Source organism: Micropterus salmoides, unplaced genomic scaffold (assembly GCF_014851395.1).
Source record: "Micropterus salmoides isolate LMB-PRFRI ecotype aquatic unplaced genomic scaffold, ASM1485139v1 Ms_hic_scaffold_1479, whole genome shotgun sequence".
NCBI classification, from domain to species: Eukaryota; Metazoa; Chordata; class Actinopteri; order Centrarchiformes; family Centrarchidae; genus Micropterus; species Micropterus salmoides.
Window position 1 is genome coordinate 34519 of NW_024040573.1, and position 18510 is coordinate 53028.

The 18510-nt window shown below is 45.2% G+C and overlaps 1 protein-coding gene across 1 annotated transcript; it reads left to right on the forward strand.

Annotated features, from left to right (window-relative positions):
• The first annotated feature begins 1769 nt into the window (after positions 1-1769).
• Positions 1770-18134, forward strand: LOC119903336 (stabilin-2-like). The gene is made up of 23 exons (XM_038719504.1): positions 1770-1898; positions 4178-4302; positions 4554-4669; positions 5407-5492; positions 6535-6601; positions 6699-6794; positions 7550-7672; positions 8236-8432; positions 9151-9278; positions 9377-9510; positions 9789-9868; positions 10098-10247; positions 10811-10954; positions 11038-11100; positions 11210-11326; positions 11408-11461; positions 11549-11629; positions 15404-15556; positions 16505-16564; positions 16665-16766; positions 16902-16988; positions 17320-17431; positions 17515-18134. Exons 1-23 carry the CDS (start codon positions 1812-1814, stop codon positions 17697-17699), a joined length of 2547 nt encoding a protein of 848 aa, XP_038575432.1. The 5' UTR covers positions 1770-1811; the 3' UTR covers positions 17700-18134.
• Positions 18135-18510: the final 376 nt, after the last annotated feature.

Here is an 18510-nt window from a genome sequence, read left to right on the forward strand (position 1 = left end):
CAAATAGAAGGAGGTTTTATAATTAGGCCTACTGTTATTATCAGTAGCATTATAATAATGTTAACACCAGCTGACAAAGTTGGACGGAGCAGAAGGATCTTTGGTTCTTCTGCTCTGTTAAAAAGACACCGGCTCATGAAGGTCAGTGCAGAAGCAACATGATCATCCCTTTTTTAAAGCGTTTGTTAAATATGTTCCTAAAAATGGCCCCAGGAAATGTTAACTAACAAAAGAGAAAGGTTTGTGTGCTGCTATGCAGTTTAAATATAGAAGAAACAAATGTGCGTTGATGTGCAGCTGATCACTGCCTTTATTCTGTTTGACTTTTCTATTCAAGAACTTTTGTTTCCTTTTCCATAAATTAAGACATTGGAGCAGAAAATGTCTCCAGAATGCAGGAAATCAAGTTTTTAAGTCTGTTTGTCTTTTATTTAAGAAAGAAGAAACAAACGAGACCAAAGAGGAAGTTCACAGTAACCACAGAGTAACAGATAACATATCTGAGCTGTGTGACATTTATTCATGTTACATGTGGATCACGTGTTGTTTCCACAACTCACACATGTTGGTCTGTGCAAAGTCTTTTCTCTCTCCACAGAAACTTCCTCCCAGTATCCAGATCCGGCTGAACCGTCTCCAAAAAAACCCGTCCTCCCGTCCCCGTCATCACAGAAGAACAACATTAAAAACAGCCGCGGTGTTTGTTTGTGAGTCCGATAATACTCAGGTGTTTGTTCACCTCCACTAAGACCTGAACCGCTCCAGACCTGCTGAGCTGAACTTCCTTCAGAGATCCAGGAGACGAGCTGAGCGGGAGTCCGGCTGGAGGCCGCAGCTTCTCCTCCTGTAGCATTTATGATGAAGCGTCGTCCTGTTAGTCCTGCCGCTCAGCACTTTGTCTGGGAGTGCAGTGAATGGCAGGAAATCCTGGACTGCTCTCTTTTCGTTTCCCTCAAACCTTCTGCTCCGTCATCGCAATCTGCTGATAACGCACACATCATAAGCACGTGCTTTACTGGTTGCATCTGAAGACGTTTTCCATCCAATCAAAGTTTGGATGTTAAGAAATAAATCGGGCTCGAGTACTACAACGCTACTTGTTATAGAGTACTTTTACAGTGAGGTATTAGTACTTTTAGTAGTACAGTAAGTGAATACTCTGTCCTCCACAGGCTTGGGGAAGACATCCTGTTCATGAGATGTCCCACAGAGACGGAGGAACACTACAGCTCAGAGTTCAGGAGGAGAAACAGAAGGTAAGGGGGTCCAGGTGGACTCCTGCTTCTTAGTGAGGAACCAGATCCATGACCGCTTCCCTGAACAACAATCAGCTTCTAAAGAAACAGCCTTCTGCAAGACCACACCCTCGCCCAGGTGAGGCCCCGGTCCACACCTGCTCCCCCGACACACACCTGGTCCACACCTGCCCCCTCCTGACACATGTGGTCCACCGTGATCTGCACAGCGTTTGGGAGTGATGTGTTTGATTAAAGCTGCTTGATTGTTGCATTAAAAACGCGTTCTCACCACATGAAGCTCTGAAGGCAGAGAGATGTTTAAAACTCTGCGTTTCTTTTAGTTTGAACTTTTCTTTTTCTAAAAGACGTTGGCAGAAAGTGAGCTCAAAGACATTCAGATTTACAAACCTGACGTCCGTCTGAAAGTTCCTGAGTGTCAAAAAACGTCTGAGTCAGCAGGAAAAGTTCAGGAAACACAAGGGGGGGGGGGGGGGGGTCGACTGGGAGGCTGAAAAGCAGGACAGACACAGACTGACCACAGATCAGCTGAGAGGCTCAGGGAGGACAGACATCATGGAGTCCTGTCGGAGTTTGAAGCTGCTGTTTGTGTCTCTGATGATGATGATGGTGATGAAGACGAGCTCAGCTGCTTCCCCACAGGTAGAATCTCTCGTTATTGTTTATCTGAGGACAGATATGAATGTGTGTGCTTCTGAATAACTGCAGCCATGAACTTATGAAGTATTCAGATCTAATACCACGCTGTAAAAATACTCTGTTACAAGTAAAAGTAAATGTTACTGCAGTAAAAGCATGTGAGTATAATCAGGAAAATGTACTTAAAGTATTCAAAGTGAAAGTACACACTGTCCTGTTAGATTCTTCTTCCTCCTCCTCGTTAACGGAAAGCTCTGATTGTTGAGGCTCATTTGAACTATTTAGTATCAGACTGCAGCTAATGATTCTTTTCATTCTGGATGAATCTGCTGATTATTTTCTCCATGAATCGGCTGTAAACACTGTGAAAAAACACGTCACAGAGTTCCTTCTCTCTGACCAGCAGCACGAAATCAGTTAAAGTAATTCAAAGAAAAGCAGCAAATCTTCACATAAAGATCCTGGCGGCTCAACTTTGTAAACTGATGCAGTTTTCAGATTTTTCTGACTTTAACTGAAGTTGTCGGATAAACGTAGAGAAGTAAAAATATCTGAGAGGGAGGAGAAGGAGAAAATACTCAAGTAAAGTACAAGTACTTCAAACCGCTGAACTGAGTTAAATTAGATGGTTGACATTTGGTGGGAACTGTTGGGCTTCTGTAAATAGCATCACAGAGTACGGTCTAGACCTGCTCTTTTATGAAAAGCGCTGTGAGATAACTGTTGTTGTGATTTGGTGCTATATAAATAAATTGAATTGAATTGAACATTATTTTATATTTAGATTGTACTTTTCAAAGCGCTGCAGCTACATCTGGAAACCAGAGAGCAGAACTCTTTAAACTTGTTATGTTAAGAGACCCTTAAATCCTTAAAGCCTCTCCTTGGTGTCCAAGGCAGGTCCTTGGATCCTTGGATTGAGCTGTTCTGTCTGTGAATGTGTCTGCGCAGACGATGTTTCTTCATTAATCAGGACTTCGGATTTTTATAACCTTTAAACTAAAGTTTGGAAGCTGTATTAGTATCCCAGGTCTTTTCCAGGTCTTTTCCAGGACCTGTGTGAGTGTTTCTGTGTGTTTCCTGGGTGGATCAGATGGAGCTGATAACCACAGCAGCTAGCAGTGCTATCACAGCCACTTCCTGTTTACGCTGCGTCACGCCTAGCGCTCTGATGTTTGAACAGCTCACGTGACGGCTTTCAGAAACACACATCAGGTTTCTACACAGTGATTCATTACATGAAGTCTTCCCCTGGAAAATCAGGGTCAGTGAAACGCAGGCGCATCTCAGTCTGAAGATCACAGAAAGATTCTGGATTCATCCCACACAGAGTGAAATAATTCAGACCTTTGCTTTGTTTTGATCTCCAGCATCTTAAAAGCTAGTAGACGTTTAAAATGAAGGATTTATAAAACAGAACGGCCGACCTGAGCAGAGCTCTGATCAGCTGTCACAGCTGCGCTGAACCTCTCAGGCTGCTTCTGCTGCTTTTCCAGATGATGCACCAGGACATCAGAATCAGACAGAACAAAGACGCTTTCTGGACGATTTCTGTTTCCTGCTGTAGTTTTTAGCTGCGGTCAGCAGTCGGTGTGCAGGTGTTGCTTTGGAACCAGGATTTAGGAAGTGAGCCCAGAGGCTCGTAGAGGAAACTCTTGGAGCTGATCAGAAACACGTCGACATCGACTCTGAAAGTGCCTGAGCAGCAGTGAAGGTTGTTTTCCCATCACTGATTGGACGACACGTCCAGGGCTCGACATGGCTGGTGGTTTTCCAAAGTTACTCGCCACATTTTTGTTGATGGGAAATTACGTTTTATACGATTAAAGTTGACCAGTGAGCAAACACTTTGTGCAGGTAGTACTCATGGGAGTTTGTTTGTTATTTCAGATGCCTTTTGACAAGAGTACAGTTTTTGCTCTGTCTCTACATCACAGGAACAACTTCTGTCCACTGACTGCCTGGAGGGTAGCTAGTGTTTGGAAGGGAGAGGAGAGCTGTGTGCTGCAGCTCGCTGTTTCTGAGGGCGTGTCCGAGTCGCCGCTTGGCGAGCGTTATATGAGGCGCGTTTAGCGGCTGGACTACAAATGAGCTGTTTTCAGTTCAGAGCAGAGTTTTCTGTGGGAGATGGGAACTCACTTTGGGCTTTTTCACTTTGCAAACCTGTTACAGCACAAAAAAGATGTAAACTCAATAAAGGAGAGGGGAAAAGCAGAATAGCGCCTCTTTAAAGCTAAACGTGATGTGGTGATGCTGAACCAGGTGCTGTGTTTGATTCCCAGAACTTCTGCTCCAACTCGACGGTGCTGAGGACTCGGACAGCGTGTCACTCCTGCAGCATCACCCTGGTGATATCCTGCCCATCAGGATTCAAACAGACCCCCAGATCCACATCCCAGGACTGCAAGTGAGGAACCCGACTCTGTTACGCACACAGTAACGACACAAACAGGAGCCCTCACACGGCGGCAAACATCACACACATCAGATCGTTCACAGTTTTCAGTCCTGAAGATCATTTCTTTGTTTGCTCAGGACCATGATCACATGCTCGAGACGTAACAGATAGTTCAGTAACCCGCCAGGCCGGAGTCCCAGCACCGACATGTCTTTAAACATCAGCACCAGCGTGTCCAGAAACCGGTTTTCTCTGTGCAGGTACTACATCAAGACCGCCAGTCTGAAGCTGTCCATCAACGGCTGCTCCTTCGAGTGCTACAGAGAGCAGGAGGTGAAGAGCTGCTGTCCAGGTTTCTGGGGTCCAGACTGCATCGGTGAGTACACAACAAACCTAAAGGGCTCGTCCTCTGACCACAGCATAGATTGACCCTGATACGTTAAGGTTTTGACCTGTTGGTGGCGCTAGAGGGAAGGTCTCTGGGTCACCGACACCTGATGGTTCATGGAGAGCAGGACGTGTGTGACAGGTCAGTCAGAATGACAAAGACCAGGAGAATCAGTATTTTCCAGTGAGGTATTAGTACTTTTACTGAAGTAGACTTCATCCACAGCTGCTGACTGAACGTTTAAAGGCTGTTTGTCTTTGATGAGGAGTTGCTGAGTGTGGAGGATTCCTCAAGGTGACTCCCGTCGCATGTTCAGTCCCGCAGGATGCAGATCATCCTGCAGGAACCAGGACTTCCTTCCTCTGTACTGATCCTCGGTCAGCGGGACAGAAATGTGCTGACGGTCACACATGGAGGTGGATTGACTGGAAGCCTCATGTTTAACCCTGAAACACACAAACATACCGATTCAGACCGTCCACTGTGTCTCTTCAGTCCGCCAGACTCTGAGTTCTCTGCTGGACTCTTGTGGTCCTGAAGATAAATGTTGTGACAGTCAGTCAGATTTGTTGTCTGAGAGGACTGCAGTGGCGAGGAGGAAACAGAGCTGGATGGTGAAGGGATGACATGGACAGATAAGAAAGGGAAGAGGGGCAGGAAGGAGCTCTGCAGACTGTTTCCTGTTGTGTTCTCAGCGAGGTGTGAATGTGCTATTTGTGTTTCAGAGTGTCCCGATCGGGCCGACAGACCCTGCAGCAACAGAGGACTCTGTTCTGATGGGCTGGGAGGAAACGGAACCTGCAGCTGCCAGGTAACCAGACGCACACCTGCGTACAACAACACACTGAGAGGACTCAGCCAGAGGAGGTGTGACCGCAGGTCTCACTAAGCTGGTTCTAGTTTTTCTTTGGTGAAACCTTTTATTAGGTCCTTTCACAGATTCTACTAAGATTTCTACAAATTAAAGAGTTTCTCTAAAACCTTTATGTGTTTGTAGTAATTATTTAAGAGGTTCAGGTTCTAGTGGTTACTGAGATGGTTCTAGAGGTATGGATGTGCTTCTGCTCTTCCTTTGGGAGGTTCTAGGTTTTAAGGTAACATTAGATGGTTCTAGTCATCCTTTTAGAGGTTCTGTTGGACACTGGTGAGGTTAAAGGGATTTGTAGATGGTGGTCCTTTCTGGAGCTTCTAGCGTTCATTGATATCATTAAGCAGGTTCTAGTTTTCCTTTAGGAGATTAAGGGGTCCTTTAGATGGTTCCACCGACAAGTATACCTGAAGCCGTTCTGGTGGCCTATGGTGGAACAACTCATTACTAACACGCATGTTGTTGTCCTTTTTGTGATTCCAGAAGTTCTTTTGGAGGTTCTAGTGGTCATTAACTTGGCTTTAAGGGTATGTTAGGTGGTTCAAGTGGTACATTAGCTGATTCTAATGGTCACTGAGGAGAGTTTAAGGTTACATTAGACGGTTTTAGTCATCCCCTTGGAGGTTCTGGTGGTCATTGATTATCATTAAGGAGGTTCCAGGTTTCCTTTAGGAGATTTAGGGGGAGTCTCTTAGATAGTTTCACAGACAGTGGTGGTTCTGGCAAAACATTCTTGAATCTAGTCATCTTTTAGGAGGTTCCTGGGGTACGATAGGTGGTTCTTGACGTGCTTTGGGATGTTGTGCTTGTCAGTGAGGAGGTTCTTGGGAACGTCTATGTGGTTCTAGTAATCGTAAGAGGTTCTTCTGCCACTGAGCAGGTTCTAGGGATCCGTTCAGTGGATCCTTTAAAAGGAAGTATTTGTGACTGCAGATGAATTTATAAAGATTTTATCTTCGTGTGTATGTGTGTGTGATGGATTCAGGTGGGCTTTGCAGGAACAGCGTGTGAGGACTGTGCACCTGGTCGATATGGTCCCACCTGTAGTTCAGGTAAGTGTTCAGGTGACATCAGTCATCACAGTTTCCTCAGAATCGTTCACTTTTTATTCCTCATACATGTCTTCTTCTGTGTTTTCGGGTTCTGCAGAGTGCTCATGTGTCCACGGTCTGTGTGACTCTGGTTTGAAAGGTTCTGGTACCTGCACCTGTTTCTCTGGATACAAAGGTCCAAACTGTGATCAAGGTCAGTCAGTTATTCTGTTTCTGGTATCTGGACCCAGTCAACCCGTTCTCCCTCCCCGACTCGTCACATATGGACGCATGGTCAAGACCCATCGGCATCAGTTTGTAACGCACTGGGGATCCCTATAGCGTTGTAGTTCAGCGCAGTGGGGGAAGCCCTGTGGCGTCAGTTTATGACGGTAAAAGTAGATGTATGATATTTAACAGAAAAGACTGAGGTGGTTGGGGTGGATGGAGGGCCAGAACCCGGGCTTTGAGACTATATTAAATAGTTGTGTTTGTTACGTGAGTTACGTAGATAGAGTAAGGTATGCAAATGACCTAAGTTAACTAATGTGTTAACTGACATGCCAACTTTACTACTTTAATAACATGGTGTTTCAAAATGTTGATGTTTTATAACTCTTGGGTTTTATTTTGAATGTCTAACCGGACGTTGCATATTTGTTGTAAGCGTAACTTGACCGCGGAGCCTTAAACGTCTTAAATGAGGCTAAAGGGGTACCCATGGCGTTAGAAAGCAACGCCAAAGGGCCTTGACCAAGAGTCCATATGTGACGAGTCGGGAGTGAGAATGTGTTGACCCAGTACCTGGCACCTTGTACCTGTTTCTGTTTGAAGTTACCTCTATCTTCTACCTGTCACCTTTTACCTGTGCTGGCACTGTTGTGTTTTTCAGAGCTATTGTGTGCGACTCTCAGCTGCCTGTCACCTGGACTGTTACTGTTACTGTGCTGAAACTGTCCTGTGTTTCAGAGTTACCTGAGTGTGCCGCCCTCAGCTGTCAGCAGAACTCTCGGTGTATGGAGGAAGCTCTGACCGGACAGCTGGTGTGTCAGTGTCTGCCTGGTTACCAGAAATCAGGAGCTCAGTGTTTATGTGAGTTTGTGTTTTACCACCTGCTCAACCTACACATTAAAGGGATAGTACGCGATTGTATTCCATCACAATGTTAATTAAATTCAGCGAGAGTTTCCTCACAAGTTGTTTGGCTGTCTGGTTTTCCTACCCTGGCTCTGTAAACAGAAAACAAAGAAAGTGGTGTGGGCCTTCCCCACAACACTGTTCCAGCCAATCAGCAACAGTCAGTGCCCGTGCCCAGGATGTGATGGGGGCAGTGGGCTGGAGAGAGTTCTATACACCAGCACAGACCAACACTCCTTCTGCCGAACCACTTCCTGTCCCTTAAAATTCTGGATTGGGATCAAGACCAGAAACAAGAACAAGATTTTGATCATTCAGGAATATGAAAAGGAACAGAATTAGGATCAGGATCAAGATAAGGTGAAGGAATAGAATCTGGAGCTGAAAGAGAACCAGGAACATGAACAGTATCTGAAAAGGATTAAGTCTAGGAAGCATCGTCTGCGCTCACAGTCAAGTCCTGTGGGTTTAGACTTGAAACTTCATTGTGTTTTTTCTTTTCTGTTCCGCCTCCTCAGCCATAAACCCATGTCTCCAGCGGGTCTGTCATGTCCACGCCTCCTGTGTCCACACCGGTCCAAACCAGCACTTCTGTGCCTGTAACGAGGGTTACAGTGGGGACGGACGAGTCTGCATGGCCATCGATCCCTGTCAGACCAAACAGGGAGGCTGCTCAGCCGATTCTGCACGCTGTGTCTACGACGGACCGGGAAAGGTTAGGAAATACTGAGGATCAGGTTCAGGAAGAGGGTCAGGATCGGGAACAGAATGAGGTTCAGGAACAGGTCAGGATCAGGAACAGAATGAGGTTCAGGAACAGAATGAGGTTCGGGAACAAGGTCAGGATCAGGAACAGAATGAGGTTCGGGAACAAGGTCAGGATCAGGAACAGAATGAGGTTCGGGAACAAGGTCAGGATCAGGAACAGAATGAGGTTCGGGAACAAGGTCAGGATCAGGAACAGAATGAGGTTCGGGAACAAGGTCAGGAACAGGTCAGGATCAGGAACAGAATGAAGTTCGGGAACAAGGTCAGGATCAGGAACAGAATGAGGTTCAGGAACAAGGTCAGGAACAGGTCAGGATCAGGAACAGAATGAGGTTCGGGAACAAGGTCAGGATCAGGAACAGGTCAGGATCAGGAAAACATCAGAATCAGAAACAGAATGTGGTTAAGGAACAAGGTCAGGATCAGGAACAGAATGAGGTTCAGGAACAAGGTCAGGATCAGGAACAGAATCGGGTTCAGGAACAAGAACAGGAAGATATTCAGAATCAGGATTAGAAACACGTTATAGAACAAAGAATCGGCATTAATTCGATAACTGTTTTTATTTTATTGGCAGACTCATTTGTACTGTGGCTGTAATGATCTGCAGCCTGTAGGGGGCAGCAGAGGAATCTAATTCTGTGTCCTGGCTGTGTTTTGTTTAGTCTCACTGCGAGTGTCTTCCTGGTTTTGACAACCTGTCGAACGGTGGCTGCAGCCTGAAGGACTCCTGTAGACCTGATTCCTGTCACAAGAACGCCAACTGTGCCACGGTGGGCCCAGGAAGAGTCGAGTCAGTCACTTTATCTTCTTTATTTTCACTACTTCTTCTACTGCTTGTTTTCAACATGGATCACAGTATTGACGTGGGTTCGTCTCCTGTCCTCCCAGGTGCACCTGTCTTCAGGGTTACATTGGCAACGGTAAATTATGTTATGGGAACATCATCCAGCGTCTGAACAGTCTGAACACAGAACCTGGAGGACAGTGGGTCGGTCAGCTGAGCAACGCCATCACGCTGTTCGGTACGACGACGATTTAGTCACTGAAATTCAAACATTTCATTCATTTGTCATGAATTTATCAATAATTTATGTTGGAAATAAAGACAAAAAGAGGATCCCTCCAAAGAAGTGGAACCATTTGTTCACCCTTACCTGAACCATAGTTTACTTTCCCTGTCCGTAACCATAATGAAGTTTCCAGGAGCAGATACTACAGTAACTGAGAATGTTCAAACATTCGAAGTATTTCTGATGTGTCTCACATGAACAGATATAACATTCAGTCTGTGTGTTTTCAGGTTCTTTTTCATGGCCTCTGCAGAATTTGGGTCCTTTCACTGTTTTTGTCCCGATCAATAAAGGCTTCAAAGGAACTCCAGTAAGAATCACATCAAATAAACACATATGGAGGCACCAAGAGGCCATACGTTCATATAATTTGGAACTTTTTCTTCCTTCCTGTTGTCTCTGACAGTATTTCACTTTGAAGGTTCATTTCAGAGACAAACATTTCTACAATGAAAATAAAATCAGGATAAAATGAAACCAAGCTCTGGTTTAAATAAGCTGATTAAAGAATGTAATGTTTTCGTCTGTGTGCTGACCAGGTGAGGACTCTGACAGCTGACTTGTCCAAAGCCAAATACCTGTGTAAGATGCACCTGGTTGCCGGGGTGATGCCCTTTGACACTCTGAAGAAAACCGACGTTTTTTACACTCTGACCGGAAAACCAGCTGAGACGGACATATCAGAGGGGGTGAGTTGGTTCTGAATATGAAACATTAAAGCATCACAAGAGGAACTTTCTGAAAGCAACAAAGCCATCGGGCACCGCCACATTACACAGCGAGTGTCAGTAAAAACAATGAGAATCAGATGTGATGGTTTTTGTAGGGTCAGGGTTTTAAATAAGGCTCCGAGATCCTTCAACAAGTATTAGTATGGAGTCCAGACATTTATTATGACCCGGACTCAAGGGAAGCAACAGAAGAGTCAAACAACAAGCTTACTGCAAATACAGTGAACAAAAAGGCAACAGGTACTGAGGGGGTGCGGGTGGAGCTGGTACTGAGGGGGTGCGGGTGGTGGTGCTGGTACTGAGGGGGTACTGAGGGGGTGCGGGTGGAGCTGGTATTGAGGGGGGTGTGAAAAATCAGTGGTGCATGGAGGGAGGTGTTCCAGGTTACCTGCGGGACACAGAACAGATGTAGAGTCTGAGTCCAGGTTCAGTGTCTGATGTCAGTCAAAGCCTCCAGAAACCTGCAGTCCAGAGAAGCTTCTCTCCAAACACCAGCTGCTTTTCTTTCTGTTCTCCTGCAGGACTCTCAGACTAAAATCCGGATCCATGGCAGCAGGAAAAAAGGTGTGATCATCCAGTCGGACGTGGTCGCATCCAACGGGATGATTCACATCATCAATAAGCTGATGGACAGCGTCCCCCCCACAGTGGAGAGCGACACACAGGTGAAAACCCAGAGAGGACTTCATGTCAAAGAACTAACTCACTCGTTTGTCTCTTTACGTGAACGTCTGCATGTTTCCTGCAGGAGAACCTGATGAAGATCATTTCTGACTACGGCAAATTCGACAAGTTCAAGTCTTTATTGGAGGTACGAGGACCACCATCATCTACTCTGAGTAGATCTACTGAACTGCAACATGCATCTACAGTAAGGGTTTCTATGTCTCACATTTACTGATGGACCACTTTCTCTGCAGAAAACTAACTTGGCGTCACTCCTGGACCTTCCTGGTCCCATCACCGTCTTTGCTCCCAGCAGTTCAGCCTTTGATGCGATGACTGAAGGTCACCTGCAGTTCCTCAGCAGTGCTGAAGTAAGAACCACTCAACACCCACAGAACCAGGTCTGAACAACTAAACGATCCACAAACATTATCATTGTTCTCCACCTTCAGGGTCACAGCAAACTGGTGGAGCTGCTCAGGAACCACATCATCCCGTCCACCGCGGTCAGTACGGCCGATCTCTGAGCTTTTATTCTGAAGGTACCTTTTGTGATGGTTCATGTGATGATGACTGTTTTTCCCGCTTTGAAGCTGGAGGTCTATAACGCCGTGTCCAGACCCAGGATTGTGACAATGGCCAATCAGGTTCTGACGATAAACGTGACAGAAAACGTAAGTGTGGACCTTAAAGATCTCTCTCCGTGTTGAGCTCACTGAGACCTCAAAGTCCTTCCATCAACCATTTTAAGATCCCAACATCCCTGCAGCAACCGCTGCTCCTCTTGTAAGAGGACGGCTGTCACATGACAAAATAATAAGAGAAAAGGCGGGAATGTTTTTGTTTGTGAATTTAGTTCAGTATCATTTAGACTCATTCTGACTTTCTCATAATTTAATTCAATTCAATTCAATTTTTAACTCACAGCGCTTTTCATACTCTATGATGATATTTACAGAAGCCCAACAGTTCCCACCAAGAGCAGCACTAGGAGACAGAGGCAAGGAAAAACTTCCTTTAAGAGGCAGAAACCTCGAGCAGAACCATGACTCAGGGTGGGCGGCAGAGAGAGAGAGAGGGAGAGAGAGAGAGAGAGAGAGAGAGAGAGAGAGGAGGGATGGAAGAGAGAGAGAGAGAGAGAGAGAGAGAGAGAGGGAGAGGGAGAGGGAGAGGGAGGGGGAGAGGGAGAGAGGGAAGGAGAGAGAGAGAGAGAGGAGGCAGCCTACACAATATCCACACAGAGGTACAGACAGTAAAGGTGATGTTGCTATAGACTAAATGAAAAATGGTACAGATATTTACAGTAGTGTTAATGATAACAATCGTAATGTTAATGATTATAATAACAATAATAACAACAGGACTAGCAACAATAGTCGTTGCAGCAGAGGGTGTCGAGCAGGAACACGGGGGCAGCAGGTGACCCGCAACCACAGATCCAGACTCCACAGCTCCAGAGCCAGAAACACCTGCAGGAAGTGACAGGAGGAGAGAGGAGAGAGACGAGAAAGCACAAGACTACCAGAAAGGGGAGAAGTTGTGTTAGTAACATGCAATAATGGGATGAGCGCAGTGCTCTGGTGGGGTAGTAAGGTACTATGAGCTCTTTAAGATAAGATGGTGCCTGACCATTAAGAGCTTTGTAGGTAAGAAGAATGATTTTAAATTCTATTCTGGATTTTACTGGAAGCCAATGCAAAGAAGCTAAGACAGGAGAAATGTGATCTCTTTTCCTGGTTCCTGTCAGAACACGTGCTGCAGCATTCTGGATCAGCTGAAGAGTCTTAATGGACTTTTTCGAGCAGCCTGATAATAAGGAATTGCAGTAATCCAGCCTAGAAGTAACAAATGCATGGACTAGTTTTTCTGCATCATTTTTAGACAGGATGTTCCTGATTTTTGCAATATTACGTAGGTGAAAAAAGGCGGTCCTTGAAATTTGCTTAATGTGAGACTTAAACGACTTGTCCTGATCTCCAAGATTCCTCACAGTGGTGCTGGAGGCCACGGCGATGCCATCAAGGGAAACTATATCTTTAGAGTTTCATCTGGTTTGATCGATAGATATCATCTGCATAACAATGAAAGCTTATGGAATATTTCCTGATAATATTGCCTAAAGGAAGCATATATAAAGTGAAGAGGATTGGTCCGAGGACAGATCCTTGTGGAACTTTGGCATGCATGGAGGACTCATCGTCTGATGCAATAAGGAGGTCATTAGTAATTTTCACCAGTGCTGTCTCTGTGCTATGATGAGCTCTAAATCCTGACTGAAAATCCTCAAATAAACTATTGCTCTGTAGAAAGTCACACAGCTGTTTAGCAACTGCTTTCTCCAGAACCTTAGAGAGAAATGGAAGGTTAGATATAGGTCTATAGTTGGCTAAAACATCCGGATCAAGTTTGGGCTTTTTCAGAAGAGGTTTAATTACAGCTACTTTAAAGTACTGTGGCACATAGCCTGTTGATAGAGATAGATTGATCATATCTAGTATAGAGGTGCTGACTAAGGGTAGAACATCTTTAAGCAGCCTAGTCGGGATGGGGTCTAAGAGGCAGGTTGATGGTTTAGATGAAGAAATTATTGAAGTTAGTTGGTAAAGTTTGAGGGAAGCAAAACAGTCTAAACATGTATCTGGTTCTACAGCTGTTTCTAAGGTTCCTGAGTTAAGAGATAAGTCGGTGCCAGTTGAGGGCAGGTCTTGGTGAATTTTGTTCTAATAGCTAGAATTTTATCATTAAAGAAGCTCATGAAATCGTAACTACTGAGAGCTATGGGAATACTTGGCTCAATAGAGCTGTGACTCTCTGTCAGCCTGGCTACAGTGCTGAAAAGAAACCTGGGGTTGTTCCTATTTTCCTCTATTAATGACGAGTAGTACGCTGCTCTGGCATTACGGAGGGCCTTCCTATAAGTTTTAAGACTATCTTGCCAAATTAAACGAGAATTTTCCAGTTTGGTGGAACGCCAATTCCTCTCAAGTTTCCGTGATATTTGCTTTAATTTGCGAGTTTCAGTATTATACCATGGAGCTAAACGTCTTTGTTTTAGTATTTTCTTTTTTAGAGGGGTACAGAGTCGAGTGTCATTCGCAGCGAGCCTGCAGCACTATCAACAAGATGATCGATTTGGGAGGGACTGAAATTAGCATAGGAGTCCTCCGTTACTTTGTGACTAGATAATGAATTTAGAGCTGATGGAATCGCATCCTTAAATTTAGCTACAGCACTATCAGACAGACATCATCTATCAGACAAAACATTTTGCCCAATGGCGAGTAGTTCAGCAATACAAACTCAAAAGTTATCAAACAGTGAAGAACACACAACAACAACAGATAAAGAGGGATTCTGTGGGAACACTATTAAATGTTCAATTTCAATACCATACACCAAAACAAGGTCAGGGTGTGGTTAAAACAGTGAGTCGGTTCATGAACACTCTGAGAGAAGCCAATGGAATCTAACAAAGAGATAAACGCAGTACTGAAGCTGTCATTCTCAACGTCCACATGAATATTAAAATCCCTACAATAATAACTTTGTCCGTTTTAAGGACTAAAGTTGACAAAAACTCTGCAAATTAGATAAGAATTCAGAGTACGGAACAGGTGCTCGGTACACTATAACAAAAAGAATTGGTTGCAGTGATTTCCAACTTGGGTGCGAAAGACTAAGAACAAGACTTTCAAATGAGTTATAGTTTGGTTTAGGTTTAGAGCTGATTAGTAGGCTAGAGTTGAAGATAGCTGCAACTCCACCTCCTCGGCCTGTGCCTCGAGGAATGTGAGTATTAATATGACTGGGAGGGGTGGATTCATTTAGGCTAACATATTCTCCATCACCCAGCCAGGTTTCAGTAAGACCAAATAAATCAATATCATAATCTGATATTAGTTCATTTACTAGTACACCTTTAGAAGAGAGAGATCTGATGTTTAAGAGTCCACATTTAACTCTCCTATTCGTTTGCACTATTGCTCTTGTGGTTTTAATTTTTATGAGGTTTTTATGCACAGCTCCTCTTCTGTTTACCTTTTTAAATAATTTCGATGGTCGGGGGGCAGACACCGTCACTATAGGATTTTCACTAAGTAACTCCTGAAATGGAGGAGCAGAGAAGTGTGTTAGACTGCGACTCTTCCTCCTGCTCTTTTACTACAAAGAGTTTCCTTTCAGACGAGACCAGGACCGTGACTGAAGTCTAAAGGCTTCAAGAACAGGAAGTGTTTCATTTGCAGGCTTGTGCACAAACAACTTTCTTCCTGCAGTTGATTCACTCTGTGGTCATGCAGTTGTATTAATACAGAATGAACAGTTACATCTCAGACTCCGATCACATCACATCGCGAAAGAAAAGAAATGACTATTAAAAAGGTTTTAATCTAGTTGATGATAATAGACTGATACTCTGCTGATCTGTGAGACGCGTGTTTCTTCTTCAGGGTCAGATCTTGGTCAACGGGGCGGCCGTGTTGGAGGCGGCAGTGGAAGCTAACAACGGACGTCTGTATCTATTAGATGGAGTTCTGACTCCGCCCTCCATCAAACCGGTGCTGCCCCACAGGTGTGACATCACCGAGACCAAAATCATCCAGGTGAGCTTCAGCAGCAGACATGTTGCTTCTTCCAGAGTTTGTTCTGGCTCCTGACTTTGACTTCATTAACTCTGTTGAACAGATTACATTCATTTACATTTATTCATTTAGCCGACGCTTTTATCCAAAGCGACTTACAACTGATGTCAGAGGTCGCACACCTCTGGAGCAACCAGGGGTTAAGTGTCCTGCTCAGGGACATACTGGTGGACGTGTCACACTGGGAATTGAACCCAAGTCTCTCACACCAAAGGCATGTGTCTTATCCACTGTTCCACTGCTGCTTCTTATCAATGAATCAAGTCAAACATTTTATTATTATTCTGACCAATCATGAGCTGCAGTGTGGTGGAATAAAATTTTGCATTAAAGCAGTAATTAGTTGGCCTGGTCCGGGCCATGGTTATCTCTCTGCCCTCCTAGCAGGTCTTCCAGCTCGTGCAGTGAAACCCCTACAAATCAGAACGTAGCGTCTGGTTTTTGATCAGCCCAAAAGGACTCATGTCCCTCCATTACTCAGTGACCTCTACTGGCTCCCCGGGGCCTCCACAATCAAATCCAAGTCCCTAATGCTGAATACAGAGTGATTCCTGGGTCCGCACCATCTACCTAACCTCCATAATACAAGCTTACGTTGCTTCTGGGCTCCTCCAGCGAACGCCGCCTGCTCTGCCATCCCCTCACACAAAGCGACCCCAGTCCCTGTTCTCATCTGTGACACCACGACGGTGGAACGAGCTGCCGCACGCCATCAGAGCAGGGGCGTCCCTCTCTGACTTCAAGAAGCTCCTCCTTACAGTTCTCTTGCGTTGATGGCACTTTTGTTAACTCTTAATTCTTCCCGTAGGTGCTAACAGCTCTTACTAGCATGGATTGTCAGTAAAAGCTAAAGAGATAAGATAAAAGCTTCTGCCAAATGAGTAAATGTAAATGTGGTGTGTTTTTCAGGGTGAATGTGTCAGCTGCTCGAAGGTCAAACTGTCTCAGTGCACGTCTGGAGTTCATACAGTAAGACGTCCCACTCTGTTTATTATCCCTCTCTTTGATATTATATCGTTATTTATTTCAGTCTGAATCCAGAAACATGATCCATCTCTTTATTGATCAGGGCTTGTCCATCTTCGGCTGTCATTACACTCTGTCCATCGGCCCATCAGCGGTTAGAATCCCGGCAACCGGCTGCAGACCTCGCTGCAACGCAACGGTCACGGTAATCAATCACATGGATCTAGTCCTGCAGCAGATACACGTTCACTAAACTTAGAATAACGGAGCCTGTGAATATGTACATCATATTTCTTCATATGAAGGAGGTGTTAACTCGCCGATGTGCTTCTGTGTTCAGACTCCGGCATGTTGTAAAGGTTTCTACGGTCCGGACTGCAGTCCCTGTCCAGGTGGATACCAGACTCCGTGCTCCGGACACGGTCAGGTAGATTCAGTATCAACACACTGAAACACGCTCTTATCAAGTCCTCAACACTTCCTGAGTACACCAGGCGTGAAACGTCTGCGGTGGTTACAGGGGCTACAGGTCACAGACCGGAGATCCGCCACAAACTGAACTCACTGTCTCTGAAACCCAGTAGGCAGGTTAGAGATCCAGGTGTCACCTTAGATCCAGAACTCCACTTCACAAGCCACAGTCCAAGTAAAACCAGGACTGCGTCTTCCTACCCAAAGATATAGAGTTAAATCCATCCGGTTCAGTCCTCCCGCTCCTGCAGGCGACTGTAACGCCCCTGTGTGTTTCCTGTTTGCAGTGTTTGGAGGGCCTCGGAGGAAACGGATCCTGTGTCTGTGATTCCAACTTCAGCGGCTCTCGCTGTCAGTACTGCTCCTCCTCCAACAAATATGGACCAAACTGTGACAGAAGTAAGTCTGAGTCGTCCGCTCCTGTGACATCATTCAGGTCTGTGTGATGTCAGGATGATGAGAGCTCACCTGTCTGTCCTCAGCCTGTCCCTGTATCCACGGTCAGTGTGACAACCGCCCCGACTCAGACGGTCGATGTAAGCTGGACTCCTGTCTGACGGGTTTCACCGGTCGGTTCTGCGATCGCAGGACGACGGCCTGCGGCGTTCAGGTTCAGTTCTGTCACGCTCATTCAGACTGCGTCTTCAGCCAGGGAACCACCAGGTGAGTTCACCTGCATCCATCACACTCAGGTTTAACACTGAGTCTCGTTTCTTCACTTCAACCCCAAAGATCCAACTTCTGATGGAAAGTTTACGGGAAACTTAACCCTCGCTGGTACCAGCTCGACTCGCCTCTACTCGACATGCGTTTGTTTCCTTAAATCTGTTTTCCATTGCAGATATAGTACCACCTCAAAGTAGCAGGTCATCGTAGCGATGCCGCACACACACACCCCGCCTCTCGACCGTTCCAACCCGTTCTCACTCCCAAGTCGTCACATATGGACGCATGGTCAAGAGCCATCGTTGTCAGTGTGTGACGCACTGGTGATCCCTTTACCGTCATAGGTCAGCTCAGTGGGGGAAGCCCTGTAGATTTACCGTTTTTGACGGTAAAGGCAGGTTTAAGATATTTAACAGAAAAGACTGAGTAAGGAGGTGGATGGAGGGCCAGAACCCGGACTTTGAACCAGGAGACGGAGTTCGTGTCACGTGTGAAGCAAAAAGTCGACATTAAATTTTTATTTAGGTAAATTGACGTAAGTGACGTTAGTTAACTTACGTGTAAACTGACGTACGTAGTTATTTTAACCCAAACCATGATCTTTTCCTAACCTTAACCAAGTAGTTTTGTTGCCTAAACCTAACCAAACTGCAACGTTTCACGACTTTAATAACACGCCGTTTCAAAATTGTGATGTTTCAAAACACTAGGGTTTTTATTTTGAAAGTCTAACTGGACGTTGCATATTTATTGTTGCTAACTTACCTAAGTTTATTTTGTTGTGCTAAACATTGCTAACTTGACTGCGGAGC